The 18,996-nt window shown below is 43.3% G+C and overlaps 1 protein-coding gene across 3 annotated transcripts in view; it reads left to right on the top strand.

The window, feature by feature from the left end:
- LOC110508590 (arf-GAP with GTPase, ANK repeat and PH domain-containing protein 3) overlaps nucleotides 1-13,908 on the top strand; it is a 221,412-nt gene extending 207,504 nt beyond the window's left edge. For all 3 annotated transcript variants that reach the window (XM_021589215.3, XM_036966890.2, XM_021589214.3), the window contains exons 17-18: nucleotides 9,026-9,281; nucleotides 9,591-13,908. In XM_021589215.3, coding sequence (XP_021444890.1) covers nucleotides 9,026-9,281; nucleotides 9,591-9,833 — 499 coding nt within the window. In that variant the 3' untranslated portion in view covers nucleotides 9,834-13,908. The remainder of the gene's footprint in view (nucleotides 1-9,025; nucleotides 9,282-9,590) is intronic.
- Nucleotides 13,909-18,996: the final 5,088 nt, after the last annotated feature.

Raw genomic sequence — 18,996 nt, 5'->3', positions numbered from 1 at the left:
TGTGTCAATTGGAGGTGTTCCTGTGGATGGATTTCAAGGCCTACCTTCAAACTCTTTTCTTGACATCATGAGAAAATCAAAAGAAATCAGCCAAGATCAGAAAATAAATGGTAGACCTCCACAATTCTGGTTCATCCTTGGGAGCAATTTCCAAATGCCTGAAGGTCCGACGTTCATCTGTACAAACAATAGTACGCAAGAATAAACAAAATGGGACCACACAGCCGTCACACCGCTCAGGAAGGAGACGCGTTCTGCCTCCTAGAGATGAACGTACTTTGGTGTGAAAAGTTCAAATCAATCCCAGAACAACAGCGAAATACATTGTGAAGATGCTGGAGGAAACAGGTACAAAAGTATCTATATCCACAGTAAAAAGAGTCCTATATTGACATAACCTGAAAGGCCACTCAGCAAGGAAGAAGCCACTGCTCCAAAACCGCCATAAAAAATCCAGACTATGGTTTGCAACTGCACATGGGGACAAAGATCGTACTTTTTGGAGAAATGTCCTCTAGTCTGATGAGACAAAAATAGAACTGTTTGGCCATAGTGACCATCGTTATGTTGCAGGAAAAAGGGGGAGGCTTGCAAGCCGAAGAAAACCATCCCAACCGTGAAGCACAGGGGTGGCAGCATCATGTTGTGGTGGTGCTTTGCTGCGGGAGGGACTGGTGTACTTCACAAAATAGATGGCATCAACGAGAAAGGAAAATTACGTGGATATTTTGAAGCAACATCTCAAGACATCAGTCAGAAAGTTAAAGCTTGGTCGCAAATGGGTCTTCCAAATGGACAATGACCCCAAGCATATTTTCCAAAGTTGTGGCAAAATGGCTTAAGTCAAGGTATTAGAGTGGCCATCACAAAGCTCTGACCTCAATCCCATAGAACATTTGTGGGCAGAACTGAAAAAGCGTGTGCGGACAAGGAGGCCTACAAACCTGACTTAGTTACACCAGCTCTGTCAGGAGGAATGGGCCAAAATTCACCCAACTTATTGTGGGAAGCTTGTGGAAGGCTACCCGAAACGTTTGACCCAAGTTAAACAGTTTAAAGGCAATGCTACCAAATACTAATTGAGTGCATGTAAACTTCTGACCCACTGGGAATGTGATGAAAGAAATAAAAGCTGAAATAAATCATTCTCTCTACTATTATTCTGACATGTCACATTCTTAAAATAAAGTGGTGATCCTAACTGACCTAAGACAGGGAATTTTTACGAGGATTAAATGTCAGGAATTGTGAAAAACTGGGTATAAATGTATTTGGCTAAGGTGTATGTAAACTTCTGACTTCAACTGTACGTTTGGTCATGTAGTGCAACTACATTTGATGACTCATTTCATTTCAAATCCATCTGATTAAAGGAAGGCTCATTTGTGTCAAGCTGGGTGAAATGAATTAATTCTGCAAGTGGTGTTTGTCGTAAGTGACTGGGTGCATGTGTGGTGTACATGCCATTGTCCCAGCGTTGTGTTGGAGAGGACAGGGGCAGTAGGGGGTTAACAGCGAGAGCGTTTAAGGGTGTTAGTCTTCTCTGGCACAAAAACACAGCCGCTCCATCATGGGGACGGTGACAACCTCATTAATGTCACAATATATTCAACTCGTCCTGCCCTGTCTGCTGCTAGCCCAAGGCTCACAGATGCTCCTCTACTGGCCTCTCAATAGAACAACTGGCCAGACCGTTCAACCAGACTGCTCAACCAAACAAAACAACAGTCTCATTCTAGAGCCATACTATAGAACCACTATCTCTGGCCCAACATTCTACAGTATGTAGATGAGTAAAGGAGTGTTTATCCTAGAAAGCTATATTCTAGATCATGTGTGTTATGTAGTTGTTATTCTTGGTTAAGGATAACGTCTAAACTGTACCCCTGTTGTTGACTGTAGTGAGTCTCATTTACTGGGTTGCTCTCTCATTTTTCGCCCCTAGCAACCTTTGAAGCTCTGGGGCCCTGCTTTCTCGCTCTGTTGTGTGTTTTTTCTCTCCCTTTTGTTTTTCTCTCTTTCTGTCCCCTTCTCCCAGCTCTCTCTCTCTCTCTCTCTCTCCCTCTCTCTCTCAATATGTGAAAGTGAAATGGCCGGCTGTTGCATGGGAATCTGTCCTATACAAGCCGCCCCCCTCCCACTGCGAGGGGTGTTTAGATTGCCTAGTCCCCCCCTCCACCACTCCTTCACTCTCAGTGAATCTATTTGATGTGTCCGCAGTGAATGTTGAGAGGCAAGGAGGGAGGGAGGTAGGGGGCTGGGGCTTACTCTGATTGTTTAGGAGGAACAGACTGTGTTTGAAGGATGGGGTGGTGTGTGTGTGTGTGCATGTGTGTGCGTTTGGTGGTGGTAATGTTGGGATGGACATCCTGATTCCTCCCTTAATGTGTGGACCAATCAATGGCACCTTTATTAAAGGAGGCCTGGAGTGGTCATTCTCTGGTCTTTGTCTATTCACTACTATTTTACTCAATGCTACCATGGTCCCGCCCCCTCTGTCTCAGCCTCTCTTTCCCTCAATAAATCCCTATTTGTCTTTGTCTTTGGAGCTTGACTAATTATCCTTGTTTGTTCCTCTTTATGTGGATGCAGTCATGTGTTGTTGACTTCGTGGACTGGGTTGAGGAGAATCATTCCGCCATTTGCCACTTAATTAAGCGGAGGTCAGAATCCTGTGCTCAGCTCAGGAACTAAACGTGCAGAACTCGTATAGAATTATAAAAGCACTTATTTTCACAAGTTATTCTGCAACTGATGCCGCTCTTATATACATTTGGAATTAGTGCCTTTCCTCTGTGCCTTTCGACTTTAGTCCTGATACTGTAATCTCTGCTTTGTTTTTTAGCAAACTTTTGCAACAAATGTCAGCTACAAGGTGGTAAAGAAAGTATAGTCATTGCGCACAGACATAACACTGAATTACTGAGGAAGTTCATGCTGCTCCAAGCAGTAATGCTTTATCGTTTAAAGAGACATTATTGAGATCTTTGCTCTCAGTTTCTCTTCTGCAAGACCCCTCTGTCCCCTAAGCAACAGAGGATTTTTTTTTAGCAAGTATGTGTGCAAGGGTGGCGAAAGCAGTGTGTGTGTGTGTGTGCATGCGTGAGTGCATGTGTTTCACGGTGTGCGCGTGTGTCGAGGGTAACCATCGGCTTGGTTTCCTGAACATCATCCCCTGCTTACGAAGTTCACTCTCTATCTCCTCTCCTTCTCCCCCTCTTTTCTCCTCCCGCTTTGACATGCTAAATCTTGCCGATTTCTATTTTTCTTCCTCCTGCGGAGAGGAAGTGTCCTTTTCAAGGATCTCGGCTTTCCCCCTGACTGCCTAAACCCTGCCTATGTTTGGATTGTTGTTCTATTTCAAACAAAAGACAGAGGCGGGATTACCATTTCACTTCCTCTCACAGACTACCTTTCAAGTGGTGTAGCAGCTGAGGAATCTGGGTCACCACCTCTGGCCGCTTCCCTTTTTTAAAGTTTTTTAAACGGAACTCTATAGTACCAGCGTGGTTACATTTGGACCCCTACTACTGGGATTGAGGTCTTTTTGTGGCTTCGAGGCCATGTATTCTCAAATAGGATATATAATCAGTTTGCCTTTTAGATCGTTTTGAATAAGATTCAACAGGGAGGACCTGATCCCAGATCAGCCCTCCTACTTTGAGACTGCTTTGTGAGTATGGGCCTTGGGCTCCTTTCTTGGACCTTGACATCTTCTTAATGGTTCTCAGCCTTTTTGTTTCACATCCCGGCGCTAACTTTCTGCCTCATTTAGCTCATGTCAATTCACTGGGCTCTCTTCCCTAGATCTGGGATCCCATTCATTCAGTGGGTTAGCTCTCGGAGGCAAACCTTGGCTAACTGCCCGATTTGACTTCATCACAAATTCCAGATTCTACCAAAACAACATATTAGGCAGTACATCTGACTATTACCAAATCGATCACATATAGTTTAACGTTCGACACGTACTTGATTCTCGGGTTTCAGAGAAGGGCTGGGGAATGTTTTTAAAAGGACTTGGTGCCTGTGTTTGAAAGTGAAAACCATGGGGGGTGGGGCTGTCAGCCTCCTAACCAGAGCAATCCGCTGTTTCTGGTCTGCCATTGATCCGCTACCGGCCTTGTTCTCACATAATGACAGACTGGAGTTTGATGGAGGGCTTACACCATAAAACTGCTGGCTGCTCCAATCGCCGCTCCAATCGCCATCCTTAAGAAAATAGTTATTCACCCACGAGAGAGATCCTTTTCCCCACTGTTTTAATGCTTTTCAGGAAGTCGTAAGGCGAGTTTAGAGGTATGCCTGTACCATTGAGCTAATTTGAAGAATCGCATAAGTAATACTTAACTTAACCTTGAGGTATAATGCTTTATAACGGGTTATAAGCATGTATGCAGGCTTTGTGGTGTTACTGAACTCCACACTAAACATTAAAACAATTTCCCTTCTCCCAGTGTAATTAGACATCCTTTAATGTGTAAAGGACAATGCAAGAGTTCAGGGTGACTGCTTTATCTGCTAGGCTGAGCTTTATGAACTATTAATGGTGGTTAGCAGTTAATCAAATTCCGTGCAGGCACTGACAAAGGCAGCTGTGATGTGGGCCAGGTCTGTCAGTGGAGAGGAGAGGTAGGCTAATTAACCCCTTTAGTTAAGGCTGGTGCTGCTGAAAGCTAGTGGGCCTGGCAGGTGACATACTGTACTATACATTGCATTCGGAAGTATTCAGACCCCTTGACTTTTCCCACATTTTGTTACGTTACAGCCTTATTCTCAAATGGATTAAATAAATAAAAAACGACTCACCAATCTACACACAATACCCCATGATGACAAAGCAAAAACAGATTTTTAGAAAATTTTGCAAATGTATTAAAGATATTGAGAAATATCTTATTTAGATAAGCTTTCAGACCGCTTTGCTATGAGACTTGAAATTGAGCTCAGGTGCATCCTGTTTCCATTGATCATCCTTGAGGTGTTTCAACAACTTGATTAAAATAAAATAACATTTGATTTGTCACATGCCCCAAATTCAACAGGTGTCGACCTTACAGTGAAATGCTTACTTACAAGCCCTTAACCAACAATGCAGTTTTAAGAAAATACACAAAAAAACATATATAAAAATGTTTGTCAACCTGTGGAATATTCTATTGGTTGGACATGATTTGGAGAAGCACACACCTGTCTATATAAGATCCCACAGTTGACAGAGCATGTTAGAGCAAAAACCTAAGGTCCCCAAGAACTCAGTTGCCTCCATCGCTCTTAAATGGAAGAAGTTAGGAACCACCAAGACTCTTCCTAGAGCTGGCCGTCTGGCCAAACTGGGCAATCGAGAGAGAAGGGCCTTGGTCAGGGAGGTGACCAAGAACCCGTTGGTCACTGACAGAGCTCCAGAGCTCCTCTATGGAGATGGGAGAAAATTCCAGAAGGACAACCATCTCTGCAGCACTCCACCAATCAGGCCTTTATGGTAGAGTGGCCAGATGGAAGCCACTCCTCAGTAAAAGGCACATGACAGCCCGCTTGGAGTTGCCAAAAGGCACCTAAAGGACTCTGACCATGAGAAACCAGATCCTCTGGTCTGATGAAACCAAGATTGAACTCTTTGGCCTGAATGCCAAGCGTCACGTCTGGGGGAAACCTGGCACCATCGCTAGGGTGAAGCATGGTGGTGGCAGAATCATGCTGTGAGAATGTTTTTCAGGGACTGGGAGACTAGCCAGGATCGAGGGAAAGATGAACGGCGCAAAGTAAAGAGAGATCCTTGATGAAAACCGGCTCCAGGAGTGGACAAGTCTCGGAATGTACTTGAGTGGCCCGGACTTGAACCCAATCGAACTGGAGAGACCTGAAAATAATTGTGCAGCGATGCTTCCTATCCAACCTGATAGAACTTGAGAGGATCTGCAGAGAAGAATGGGAGAAACTCCCCAAATACAGGTGTGCCAAGCATGTAGCTTCATACCCAAGAAGACTCCAGGCTGTAATCGCTGCCAAAAGTGCTTCAACAAAGTACTGAGTAAAGTGTCTCAATACTTTTGTAAATGTGATATTTAAGTTGCACATTGTTTTTTTACATTTGCAAAAAGAATCAGCAAAACTGTTTTTGCTTTGTCATTATGGGTTATTGTGTGTTGATTGATAATAATAATAATAATAAAAACAATTGAATCCATTTTAGAATAAGGCTGTAACGTAACAAAATGTGTAAAAATTCAAGGGGTCTGAATACTGCCCGAATGCACTGTATACTGTAAACTTTGGTCCAATATCCACACTAGCATACCCCTTCAAATAAAGCAACATATTGGGCATGGATTTCTGATGGTGTGCTAGTGTAGACATTGGGACATAGCCACGAGTCAGTCTGAGCATTGTCTTCAGAACGATGGCATCATTCTAACATGACACATTGCCATGAGCTATTTGTAATTATTTGTAATTTTGTCTGCTTTCTAATCAAATCAAAATCAAATTTATTTATATAGCCCTTCGTACATCAGCTGATATCTCAAAGTGCTGTACAGAAACCCAGCCTAAAACCCCAAACAGCAAGCAATGTAGGTGTAGAAGCACGGTGGCTAGGAAAAACTCCCTAGAAAGGCCAAAACCTAGGAAGAAACCTAGAGAGGAACCAGGCTATGTGGGGTGGCCAGTCCTCTTCTGGCTGTGCCGGGTGGAAATTATAACAGAACATGGTCAAGATGTTCAAATGTTCATAAATGACCAGCATGGTCGAATAATAATAAGGCAGAACAGTTGAAACTGGAGCAGCAGCACAGTCAGGTGGACTGGGGACAGCAAGGAGTCATCATGTCAGGTATTCCTGGGGCATGGTCCTAGGGCTCAGGTCCTCCGAGAGAGAGAAAGAAAGAGAGAATTAGAGAGAGCATATGTGGGATGGCCAGTCCTCTTCTGGCTGTGCCGGGTGGAGATTATAACAGAACATGGCCAAGATGTTCAAATGTTCATAAATGACCAGCATGGTTGAATAATAATAAGGCAGAACAGTTGAAACTGGAGCAGCAGCACGGCCAGGTGGACTGGGGACAGCAAGGAGTCATCATGTCAGGTAGTCCTGGGGCATGGTCCTAGGGCTCAGGTCCTCCGAGAGAGAGAAAAAGAGAAGGAGAGAATTAGAGAACGCACACTTAGATTCACACAGGACACCGAATAGGACAGGAGAAGTACTCCAGATATAACAAACTGACCCTAGCCCCCCGACACATAAACTACTGCAGCATAAATACTGGAGGCTGAGACAGGAGGGGTCAGGAGACACTGTGGCCCCATCCGAGGACACCCCCGGACAGGGCCAAACAGGAAGGATATAACCCCACCCACTTTGCCAAAGCACAGCCCCCACACCACTAGAGGGATATCTTCAACCACCAACTTACCATCCTGAGACAAGGCTGAGTATAGCCCACAAAGACCTCCGCCACGGGGGGGGGGGGGGGGGGGGGGGGGGGGGGGCAACCCAGACAGGATGACCACATCAGTGAATCAACCCACTCAGGTGACGCACCACCTCCAGGGACGGCATGAGAGAGCCCCAGTAAGCCAGTGACTCAGTCCCTGTAATAGGGTTAGAGGCAGAGAATCCCAGTGGAAAGAGGGGAACCGGCCAGGCAGAGACAGCAAGGGCGGTTCGTTGCTCCAGAGCCTTTCCGTTCACCCTCCCACTCCTGGGCCAGACTACACTCAATCATATGACCCACTGAAGAGATGAGTCTTCAGTAGAGACTTAAAGGTTGAGACCGAGTTTGCGTCTCTGACATGGGTAGGCAGACCGTTCCATTAAAATGGCGCTCTATAGGAGAAAGCCCTGCCAGCTGTTTGCTTAGAAATTCTAGGGACAATTAGGCTAGGCTTACTTACTGATAGTTTGAAGTGTAAAGTGACGTTAGTGTCCATACAGACCCGTTGGCAGTCAGTGTCCTGGGGGATCCTTGTCACTCCAACCAGCGACAGAGTCGTTTTACCATATCAGTGTGAGCCCCTTTTCTCTGTCACTCACCCAGACGCCCAAACAACAGCCCCTTTCTACTTCCCTTATCACTCCGCTTGACGGGGTCGCGGGGTCAGAGCCACACTGAGCATGCCCAGCCATTCACTGTATTGATTTTCTTTTTTTAAATCCAATGCTATTTGGATGGTATTGCAGTTTGTGTGTGGGTGGGAGAAAAGAGAACTGGGGAGTCGAGATTCAAGATGTAGAGCGATGTAGAGATAGAAGTCTGACTAGCAGAGAGTGGAGGAAGATGGATCCCTCCTCCTCTGCTCCTCTCTATTCTCTGGCTCTATAACTGAAGGAGACCCAGCCCCAGCTCCGGTCCGCCTCTCTGTCTGCCATTCAGGCCCATCGATCGGCTTCCCATCCCGGGCACCCCAGGGGAGGCCGGGGCCCAAGCGCAGGAAGTCTCCTTTGTGGGGGATCCTCCAGTTATCCCTTTCCGACTGATGGCTGACAGCACTGATAAAAACATGTCCCCCTTTCCTCCTGTCCTGTATTGTCCACAGCAGACATGCTGTTCACAATGTGTAACCTTTAGATAGCTGGCTAGACTGTAACTCTCTTGCTGCAGACGATTATCAGGTGGGATACAGTTTCAGCATCTGGCCCCTCCACTGAGCTCTTTCATCGTCAGTGTCCTGACACTCAGAGGCTACACTAGGCTCCCTATTAGAGAAAATACATGATTGAGACAATGGCGTGACTGTTAGGATCGATCTTAAGTGGCAGCATGTGGTCTAGGCCCTATGAGTACTGCGGACTACAGTTACTCCAAAACCTGCCAGAATTTCCTTGGATCCCTACCCTCCCGCCGATCAAAAAAGGTCCTCTTGTGAATAATTACCATGGCTTTAGATTACAAACGATCTATTTATTTAATAGAAAATCCCATTTCACAATTGTATCATTGTTTCTTGTTTTTCAGTCCTCTGTAACCTCACTGACCCTCTTTTTAACCCTCTATGTCATATCTCTTCTCTCTTTCCTCACCACCAGGGAGGAGAGGGAGCGGTGGATCCGGGCTAAGTATGAGCAGAAGCTGTTCCTGGTGGGTCTCCCCCAGTCGGATGTGCCCTTGGGGCAGCAGCTGCTCCGGGCCGTGGTGGAGGACGACCTGAGGCTGGTGGTGCTGCTCCTGGCCCACGGCACCAAGGAGGAGGTCAACGAGACGTACGGAGACGGGGACGGACGCACCGCCCTGCATCTGTCCTGTGCCATGGCCAACGTGGTCATCACCCAGCTTCTCATCTGGGTGAGTACGTTGTGGTTTGAGAGGGGATGGTTTTCAACCTTGATTAAAGGTTGATTATCTTCCTGGTTGAATATAGATTGAATGATAATGAATAAGATAAATGGTTAAAAAGTTAGATGAATAGGGAAAATGTTATGGTCAGGGTCAGGAGTGTTTCCTAAGCATGTTGACACGACCAGGAAAAACTCCTGGCTGTGGAGTAAAATTGAGTTTTTTGAGTGAATCTGCTCAACTAGCTAGACCACGATGTCACCTCTCTCTGTCCAGTCCACTTCTTCTCCTCCTCACACCTCTCATCTTTTCCCTCAGTACGGTGTGGACGTGAAAAGTCGGGACGCGCGCGGCCAGACGCCGCTGTCCTGCGCCCGGCGGGCAGGAAGCCAGGAGTGTTCTGACATCCTGCTCCAGCACGGCTGCCCCAACGACCCGGTCAGCAGCAGCAGCCTCACCACCCCCAACATGAGCCGCAGAAACCCCAATGTTAACCCCAACCCTAACGTCAACAACAACAATGCCCTCAGTGAGCTCAACCGCAGTGTCAGTATAATGTAGGACCAGGAGTGGATCATCCCAGACCAGACTGGAGTAGACTTGACTCACCGATCACCAAGGCCCGTGAACATAAACACACTGTGTCCCCATAGACGACCCAGTAACCGTACTACTCTCCCGGTCCCCCGCTTCATACTGTGTAACCTAAACTGAGCGACTGGCAGTGGAGGCTTTTTTGGGCCGCAACGGAGAGGATAGAGATATTCCAAGATGTTGAGAGAGGCAGGTTTTACCTGGTGGACATTGTATATTGTATTTGTTTGGTTGTTGTTTTCCTCATATCATTGGCACAGCGGTACTGTCTTGTCAGTAACGATCATGATCAGTTTAAAACTTTTTTTATTGTTATTAAGCATCAACCAAATGAATGGCTCACCCCTCCCCTCTCTACTAAAACAGTTCATTTCTATGCTTGAACATTTCCTTTCGTGTTGTCCTCTGTTGGGGCCAAACTGTGTTTATATTGTGCCGTTTGATGAAATGACAAATTCCCTCCGATAATGTTTCCATGCCTATATAGAGAAAGATAAACGCCGTGGTAACATTTTGCTTTTAGATACTCCAAAGGAACTTCCATGTTGGACGCACAGCGTTTGCTGAGTGGTATCATCCATAGTCATTGCAGGAGAGAAACTATTCCTATAGATGGTTTAATAGGGTTTACAACAAGTCCTCCATAGCCCACCAATTTCAGAATTCAGAAGGTTCGAAATTAACCAGTTAGTATTGGTACTATGAAGCCATCAAACTCTTGACATGCCATTCATGTAAAAAATAAAATAAATGTAGAAAGCAACGCATGTCTAGGTAGGTGGAAGGTCAAAAATGATTGAAATACTTTACTTACGGGCAAAAGGTTTAAATCATAATTTGACATTTCAGAGATGATTGCACAATGGGAGAATTTTGGGAGATAGTTAAGTGAGTCATTTGTTCTTCCACCCTGATCATGTCCCGCTTGCAAATCATCCATGATTATAAGGAAATTGAGGGTCTGTTTTATGAGCATCGTGTCGATTGTTTTTTGTAAAAAAAAAAAAAAAAGATGCCTCTTCAATCAGAAATCATTCAGAGGAATGATTGAAGGAAGGAAATTGTATCATTAAGAGATCTTTGTTGGAGTAATTTTTGGATGGATTTGAAGAGTGTTGATAACTATTTGACACAGATCACATAACCTGGCCCCTGCAGGCATAATGGAATGTCTGTTCACCTCTTGTAGCCGAAGGCCCTGTATATTGGTACTCATAATTGTCTTTTGTTGCTGTGAACAACTATGTGGTGCGTGTGTGGGTGTGTGCGCGTGTGCTTCTGTGTGAGTGAAAGAGAGAGAGGAAGTGACTGGGTAAATCTGTGTAGGACACCATTGGGAGAAAAGGCTAGCATTTATAGTTGTTTGACTAAAAGGGTTTTGGAGCAAAAAAGGTGTTTGCAAGTACAGACCACTGTAACAAGCAGGGGTTGGAACTGAAAACAGGAAAATATTTTTTTTGTGAAACAGAAGTGAGGAAATGATCTATACTGTTCCAGAACAGACCTGTTATTTTAAAAGCATGGGAACCGGTTAATAACGTTTACGTAACCAAGAGCCTATGCAAAGCCCTCACTCTGTCACTCAGAAACGTATTCCAGTGTCTGCCTGCAAGCTGGAAATCTTTGCCTGTACGTGTTTAGGCTACCTACCCCTCCCCCTCCGAAGCATAGGCTACTGTACTGACATTACAAGTGTGATTCAGAAGATTGGGAGAGATTTTTTTTATTGGCTAGAGAAGAATGGATTCACTTTTTTTCAATGCTAGTTAAGGATACTATAGTTATCATGTTTCACATTGGATTTATTAACTACGAAAAGGAAGGCGTGTTTTTAATTCTGGTGCCGGTCTGCACAAACAAGCTTGTTAACTAGCTCTGGTCCAGCATTAAGCCACCTCGGAACTCTCAGAGTGGACCGGACTCACCGACCACCAAGGCCCAGCGCTTGCATAGAAACCGCTCCTCTGTAGGTAGGCTATAATTCGGCGGGTTGAATTCGGAGAATGCATGTCATACCAAGCCACGCCTCCTCCTCCACCCTCTCACTCTCCCCACCCGGGGGAATCGCATCTCGCCCCCTACACTTGTCTGTTCATCACGCATGTAAACAACTAGTTTGCCCGCTCCATAGCAAGCTGCACTATCTGCACTGATTGGTGAAGTAATTTAATGAACTAAATGTAAAAAAAAACTGTTCATTACACAGGCCAAAAAGGAATGATAGAAAACAGTACTTTTTGGGGATTCTAACTGGTTCAGTACTTTATTTTGCTGGTCGGAACAGTGGAACGGAATAAAATAAATAGTGGTTCTGTTCAGAACAAAACGATTGGAAAGTAATTTTGGTTGGTTCCAACCCCTGGTTAACAGTAGCTCGTCCTCCAATAAGACTTATCCTGAAGTGGTGTGGATTAACGTTGACTACTGGAGTCGTTTTGAAGCGTTCCCTCTCAATTCCTCTACAACTATTGTGACTTTAACGAACCATCCAACCGCTCACCCTTACTCAAGGGACCAAAACAGATACATTCAAGTGTCAAACCATGGAGATAGAGACTAAAAGGGTCAAGATGGGATGGAAAGAAAAGCCAAGATAACTTGACAGTTTTTATGGTAATTCTTCATGATAATATCATATGTGTATATATAAGTACTTAGACGAGACAAAACAAGATGGAGGAGGGACTTTCACAACAGGAACATTCAAGTGGTATTGGCATAAAGTATATAGAGACATTTCATTTTCCTCGCTCTTCTGCCGTTTTAAGGTTTGAAATTAAAACCCAGTTTTCTGGTCTTTAAATTGACTATGGCAGTGTTTATGTTTACAGGGCAAAGGCTCTTCATATTAACCCTGTTACATTACCTACATGGTTTTGTTATTTCCCAGCAGGCTAAACTGGTTGGAATTACGTCAGTACAACCTGGTTACAACCATATTATAAACTGGTTGTAATGAGGACATTTCAACCAGCTTTGCCCTCCCGCTGTGTTCCCTCGGTATTTGTAGTTTATTCAAACCCACAAGATATAAAGTTGTGGTCAATCAGGAATAGTGTCAAAATACAGTATACACTTTCATCCCTGTTGTCCTGAATTGGCCTTCAGATTCAACCAAATGACATTTAGACTGATGGTCAACAGAGCTTGTAGACAGCCTTACGTTATAACTACATGGACGAGTTGGCCTTTTCCTTTGGTGTACAGTAGGTGTACAGTACGTGTACAAACCACCACGGCACCAATGTATTTCAATGAATTCTCAAGTACATTTCAACGTATGTCTGATATATGGTAGTAGATTATTTCCTATAGAGGAGTTTGAGGTATATACTTACCTGATGCCATAGGACCATATTCACCCTTGTAATATTTCCCTTCCCCACTACTCTTAACGTTGCCTGACTATAACTATAACCATTATTCTAAGCAAAATGTTCCCCCCCCCCGCCCCCAAAGACGGGCTGTTCTGATATGGCACCCTATTCCCTAAATAGTGCACCACTTTTAACCAGAGTTCAATGCGATACCTGGTCAAAAGTAGTCCACTATAAAGGGAGTAGGTTACTATTTTGGACGTACCCAGGACGTAGATACGGGTCCAAAATTCTCTATGACCAGACAAGCTCCCAGTCAAACAATTTGAAAATATTTTTGTTTTTTTACAGTCAGTCTTCCTTGACTTGTAAACCCTATTTTGATATCTTTTCAATGTTTTTTTCTTCATTGTTCTCAAGCATATTTTTAGGTACTTTGGTTAGGTCTCAATGTAGCTACATTATCTGACCATTTGAGGTACTTTGTGTATAATGATGTACATTTGACATATTTATAATGCAGTATGTAAATATTGTTTTTCTTTTTTTTTTGTTTCATTTTCCTATTGTATTTTTTTTCTCTCTTTACGTTTCTGAACGTGAAACAAAGCATAAAGCTAAAGAGTTAGCTGTTGTGTGCTTGGATGCTTGGCTGACCTTTGACCTATTCATCAAACACTCCAATAAAACAATGTAGCCTTTCCTGGATTAGGGAAATAACAAAATGTTTGAAATGTGTCTCTCTCTTTGCATCTTCTTTGGCTGACTTGTGTAAGTGATGTACGTGTGTATGTACTCTATGTGCTAGCATCATCTGAAGCAGAAGCTTACGTTGCGACCGCTCTTAAAACCATGGGGCCACTCCCAAGGCAACGTTTCAAACTCAGCTGTCTTACACAAGCCCTCCATTTTCTTAATGGCACTTCCTACCTAAACGTATGTGTGATATACTGTACATGGATGAGTATGTGATGTGCCAATATATGATTTCCTGTTTCAATATCTAGGATTAATGCATTTAAAAGTATTATTCTATATACAGTAGGTCATGGATGTAGGATCAATAGCCAGCTTCACTCAGTCAGATCCATTGAAGTTAGACAATAAAGACAATCCACTCCTAGTACTGTGTTTCAAATGAGCAGCAGTTTTGGGACACTGAGGATAGCCTGTTGGTGTACGTTGTGTAGTCCGTTAGTATTAATGTTTAGTGTATTCCAACTGGTATTAATGTGTATTGTGTGAATACCATAGTTATTATTGTGTTTCAGGAGTACCAGAGCTTGACAGAGGACAGAGCTCTGACGCGTCCTTCCTCTGCCAGCCCTTCAGCTAAGTGGTGTTGCCCCCTCTACCCTTCCACTTCCTGCTCATGGGGCCCCCCAATAGTCCAAATAGTCTCTTAGTAAGGGGGATTAAGATAAAGAGCCAGGCTTAGTGTCGGGCAGCATGACAGGCATTATGACGCGGCGGGAGAAAGTGAAAGGTCTCAGTGTCGAGACGAGTCAAAGCACACCACTAATCCACTCCTCATTTTCAGCTTATCTGCTCTCGCTAATACAGGGGGGGGACTCTGTGCTTCACCTCTCGGTTTTCTCTTCTGTTGTCTTTTATTCCCTGTTTGTCTTCTCTTTCCTTCTTCCTTCCGCTTTGCAGACGGTTGGTGGTGATACAGCCACATGTTTGTGTTTAAAGTGCTTACACACACACTTAGTTGAGAGAGTAGCCCATACAATGTCAGCACCAGTGGTGTAGTGGTGCCTGGAGAAGTGTGTATAAACTAATTTTGCCAAAAAGTTCCCAAACGGTCCACACGGTGATGGAAAGGTGCCGTGTTTGAAAAATTCAGTGAGGAACAATGCCATAAACTCTGAATGACCTAAAATGATGAATCCCATTTTGGTCTTTCACAGTCAGGCCAACCCAAGCTGTCCTTTGCAAGTAGGCTAATAGTAGACCTACTATTGAAACAGACAAATGAGGCTGTCAACTGAGTCAGAAATTCACAGGTTTCAGATTTGTCCAATGTTGGGGGGTTTCGCTCTCAAAGTCACACTGTTTTAATAGAAAAACAACAAATTAGATGTTAGAAATCCATAACAATGTGTAAACCACATCAGGAGACCCCTTTTGAGGTCTGGGTAAAATCTAAGATATTTAGATTTGCTTATTCAAATTCCCATGCACCTAGCACTGTTGTTTGGTTAGTGGTGTTGCCAGAAGATACCGACCCTACCGTTACGGTTGTTTACACTGAGCGGCACTGGGGTCAGAAGGCTAGCAATGGCCACTGTTGCCATTTTGGAATGGCAGTGTCAGGCAATCAGCTCTTTTGTTGTTCAACACAATGTGTCATTCCATAATGGCTGCTGTGGGTACTACTAGCTAGCATGAGGGTGGAAAGCCCAGTATTACGGAAAACAAGCAGTATTTCAACATACTTGAATTATCAGCGTCGATAAAGCTACAATTTAGAGTACGATAGTACTGTATGTATGTATATATATATATATATATATATATATATATATATATATATATATATATATAAACTGGGTGGTTCGAGCCCTGAATGCTGATTTGCTGACAGCCATGCTATATCAGACCCTATACAGCGTGTATGACAAAACATTTATTTTTACAGCTCTAATTACGTTGGTAACCAGTTTATAATAGCAATAAGGCCCCTCTTAGGTTTGTAGTATATGGCCAATATACACTTAGGTTGGAGTCATTATAACTCGTTTTTCAACCACTCCAAAAATGTCTTGTTTACAAACTATAGTTTTGGCAAGTCGGTTATCTACTAAGTAATTTTTAAATTTTTCCAAATATTGTTTACGGACAGATTATTTCACTTATAGTTCATTGTATCACAATTCCAGTGGGTCAGAAGTTTACATACACTAAGTTGACTGTGCCTTTAAACAGCTTAGACAATTCCAGAAAATTATGTCATGGCTTTAGACGCTTCTGATAGGCTAATTGGAGGTGTACCTGTGGATGTATGTCTCCGAGAGATGAACGCACTTTGGTGTGAAAAGTGCAAATCAATCCCAGAACAACAGCAAAGGACCTTTTGAAGATGCTGGAGGAAACAGGTACAAAAGTGTCTATTTCCACAGTAGAACGTGTCCTATATCGACATAACCAGAAAGTTCGCTCAGCAAGGAAGAAGCCACTGCTCCAAAACTGCCATAAAACAGCCAGACTATGGTTTGCAACTGCACATGGGGACAAAGATTGTACTTTTTGGAGAAATGTCCTCTGGTCTGATGAAACAAAAATAAAGCTGTTTGGCCACAATGACCATTGTTATGTTTGGAGGAAAAAGGGGGAGGCTTGCAAGCCAAAGAACGCCATCCCAACCGTGAAGCACAGGGGTGACAGCATCATGTTTTGGGGGTGCTTTGCTGCAGGAGTGACTGGTGCACTTCACAAAATAGATGGCATTATGAGAAAGGAAAATTATGTGGATATATTGAAGCAACATCTCAACACATCAGTCAGGAAGTTAAAGCTTGGTTGCAAATGGGGCTTCCAAATGGACAATGACCCCAAGCATACTTCCAAAGTTGTGGCAAAATGGCTTAAGGACAACAAAGTCAAGGTATTGGAGTGGCCGTCACTAAGCCCTGACCTCAATCCTATAGAACATTTGTGGGCAGAACTGAAAAAGCGTGTGCGAGCAAGGAGGTCTACAAACCTGACTCAGTTACACCAGCGCTGTCAGGAGGAATGGGCCAAAATTCACCCAACTTATTGTGGGAAGCTTGTGGAAGGCTACCCGAAACGTTTGACCCAAGTTAAACAGTTTTAAAGCAATGCTACCAAATACTAATTGAGTGTATGTAAACTTCTGACCCACTGGGAATGTGATGAAAGAAATAAAAGCTGAAATATATCATTCTCTTTAGTCTTATTCTGACATTTCACATTCTTAAAGTAAAGTGGTGATCCTATCTGACCTAAGACAGATAGTTTTTACTCTGATTAAAATGTCAGAAATGGTGAAAAACTGAATTTAAATGTATTTGGCTAAGGTGTATGTAAACTTCTGATTTCAACTTGTACCATGGCTTTAGAGCAGTATCCAGGAACTCCGTGTTGCGTCATGCGTAAGAACAGCCCTTAGCCGTTGTACACAGTATTGGCCATATACCACACCTCCTCATGGATTATTGCTTAACTATACTGAACAAAATATTAACACAACATGTAAAGTGTTGGTTCCATGTTTCATGAGCTGAAATAAAAGATCCCATAAATGTTCCATACACACAAAAAGCTTGTTTCTCTGAAATTAGGTGCACAAATGTGTTTACTTCCCTGTTAGTGAGCATTTGTCCTTTACCCAAGGCAATTCATTCAACAGGTTTGGCATATCAAGAAGCTGATGAAACAGCATGATCATTAAACATGTGCACTTTGTGCTGGGGACAGGAAAAGGCAACTCTAAATGTGCAGTTTTGTCACACAACACAATGCCACAGATGTCTCAAGTTTTGAGGGAACGTGCAATTGGTGTGCTGAATGCAGGAGTGTCCAACAGAACTGTTGCTAGATCATTTAATGTTCACTTCTCTACCATAAGCCACCTCCAACGTCATTTTAGAGAATTTGCCAGTACATCCAACCGGCCTCACAACCAGGTGTAACCATGTCAACCCAGGACATCCACATCCACCATGTTCACCTGTGGGATCGTTTGATGCCCGCCACCCGGACAGCTGGTGAAAGGAGGAGTTTTTCTGTCTGTAATTAAGCTCTTTTGTGGGTGAAAAACTCTGATTTGCTGGGCCTGGCTCCCCAGTGGGTGGGCCTGGCTCCCAAGTCATGTGAAATACATAGATTAGGGCCTAATGAATTGATTTAAATTGGCTGATTTTCTTATTTGAACTGTAACTCAGTAAAAATGTTGAAATTGCTGAATGTTGTTAATTTTTTTGTTCAATATGTAGAGTATATATATACAGTACCAGTCAAACGTTTAGACACACCTACTCATTCAATGGTTTTTCTTATTTTTACTATGTTCTAAATTGCAGAATAATAGTGAATACCTCAAAACTATGAAATAACACAATCCTGTCTCGGGGCTCTACGGACAATTCCTTCGACCTCATGGCTTGGTTTTTGCTCTGACGTACATTGTCAACTGTGGGAGCTTATACAGACAGCTGTGTGCCTTTCCAAATCATGTCCAATCAATTGAATTTACCACAGGTGGACTCCAATCAAGTTGTGGAACATCTCAATGATGATCAATGGAAACAGGATGCACCTGAGCTCAATTTCGAGTCGCATAGCAAAGGGTCTGAATACTTATATAAATAAGGTATTTCTGTTTTTGCAAAACTAAAAAACTTGTTTTTGCTTTGTCATTCTGTTTTTTGTTATTGTGTATATTGATGAGGATTTTTTTTAAATGTAATCCATTTTCGAATAATGCTGTAAAAGTAAAGGGGTCTAGATACTTTCCAAGAGCACTTTATGTATATATATATTCCGGTCTCTGGTATTATTCCGGTCTCTGGTATTGCTCGTTCTGATATTTCTTAATTTTTCTGGATTATTTGTGTATTGTTTTTTAAATGTTTTATTGCTCGGTATTAACTGCACTGTTGGAGCTAGAAACACAAGCATTTCACTGCACCTGCGATAACATCTGTGTACGCCACCAATAAACTTTGATTTGATTTCAAAACGTTTTCTCCCTTGGTGTACAGAACCCTCTTTTTTTTATTGCATACAGTAGGAGGTAGCTAAACACTGAGGAGTGTTCTGTGCTGCCCACCTTGGCTCAGACAAAT

Source organism: Oncorhynchus mykiss, chromosome 28 (genome assembly GCF_057628025.1).
Source record: "Oncorhynchus mykiss isolate SJ-2025 chromosome 28, ASM5762802v1, whole genome shotgun sequence".
Classification (NCBI taxonomy): Eukaryota; Metazoa; Chordata; class Actinopteri; order Salmoniformes; family Salmonidae; genus Oncorhynchus; species Oncorhynchus mykiss.
Note: the sequence above shows the minus strand (reverse complement) of the source record. Positions and strands in the feature narration are given on the sequence as shown.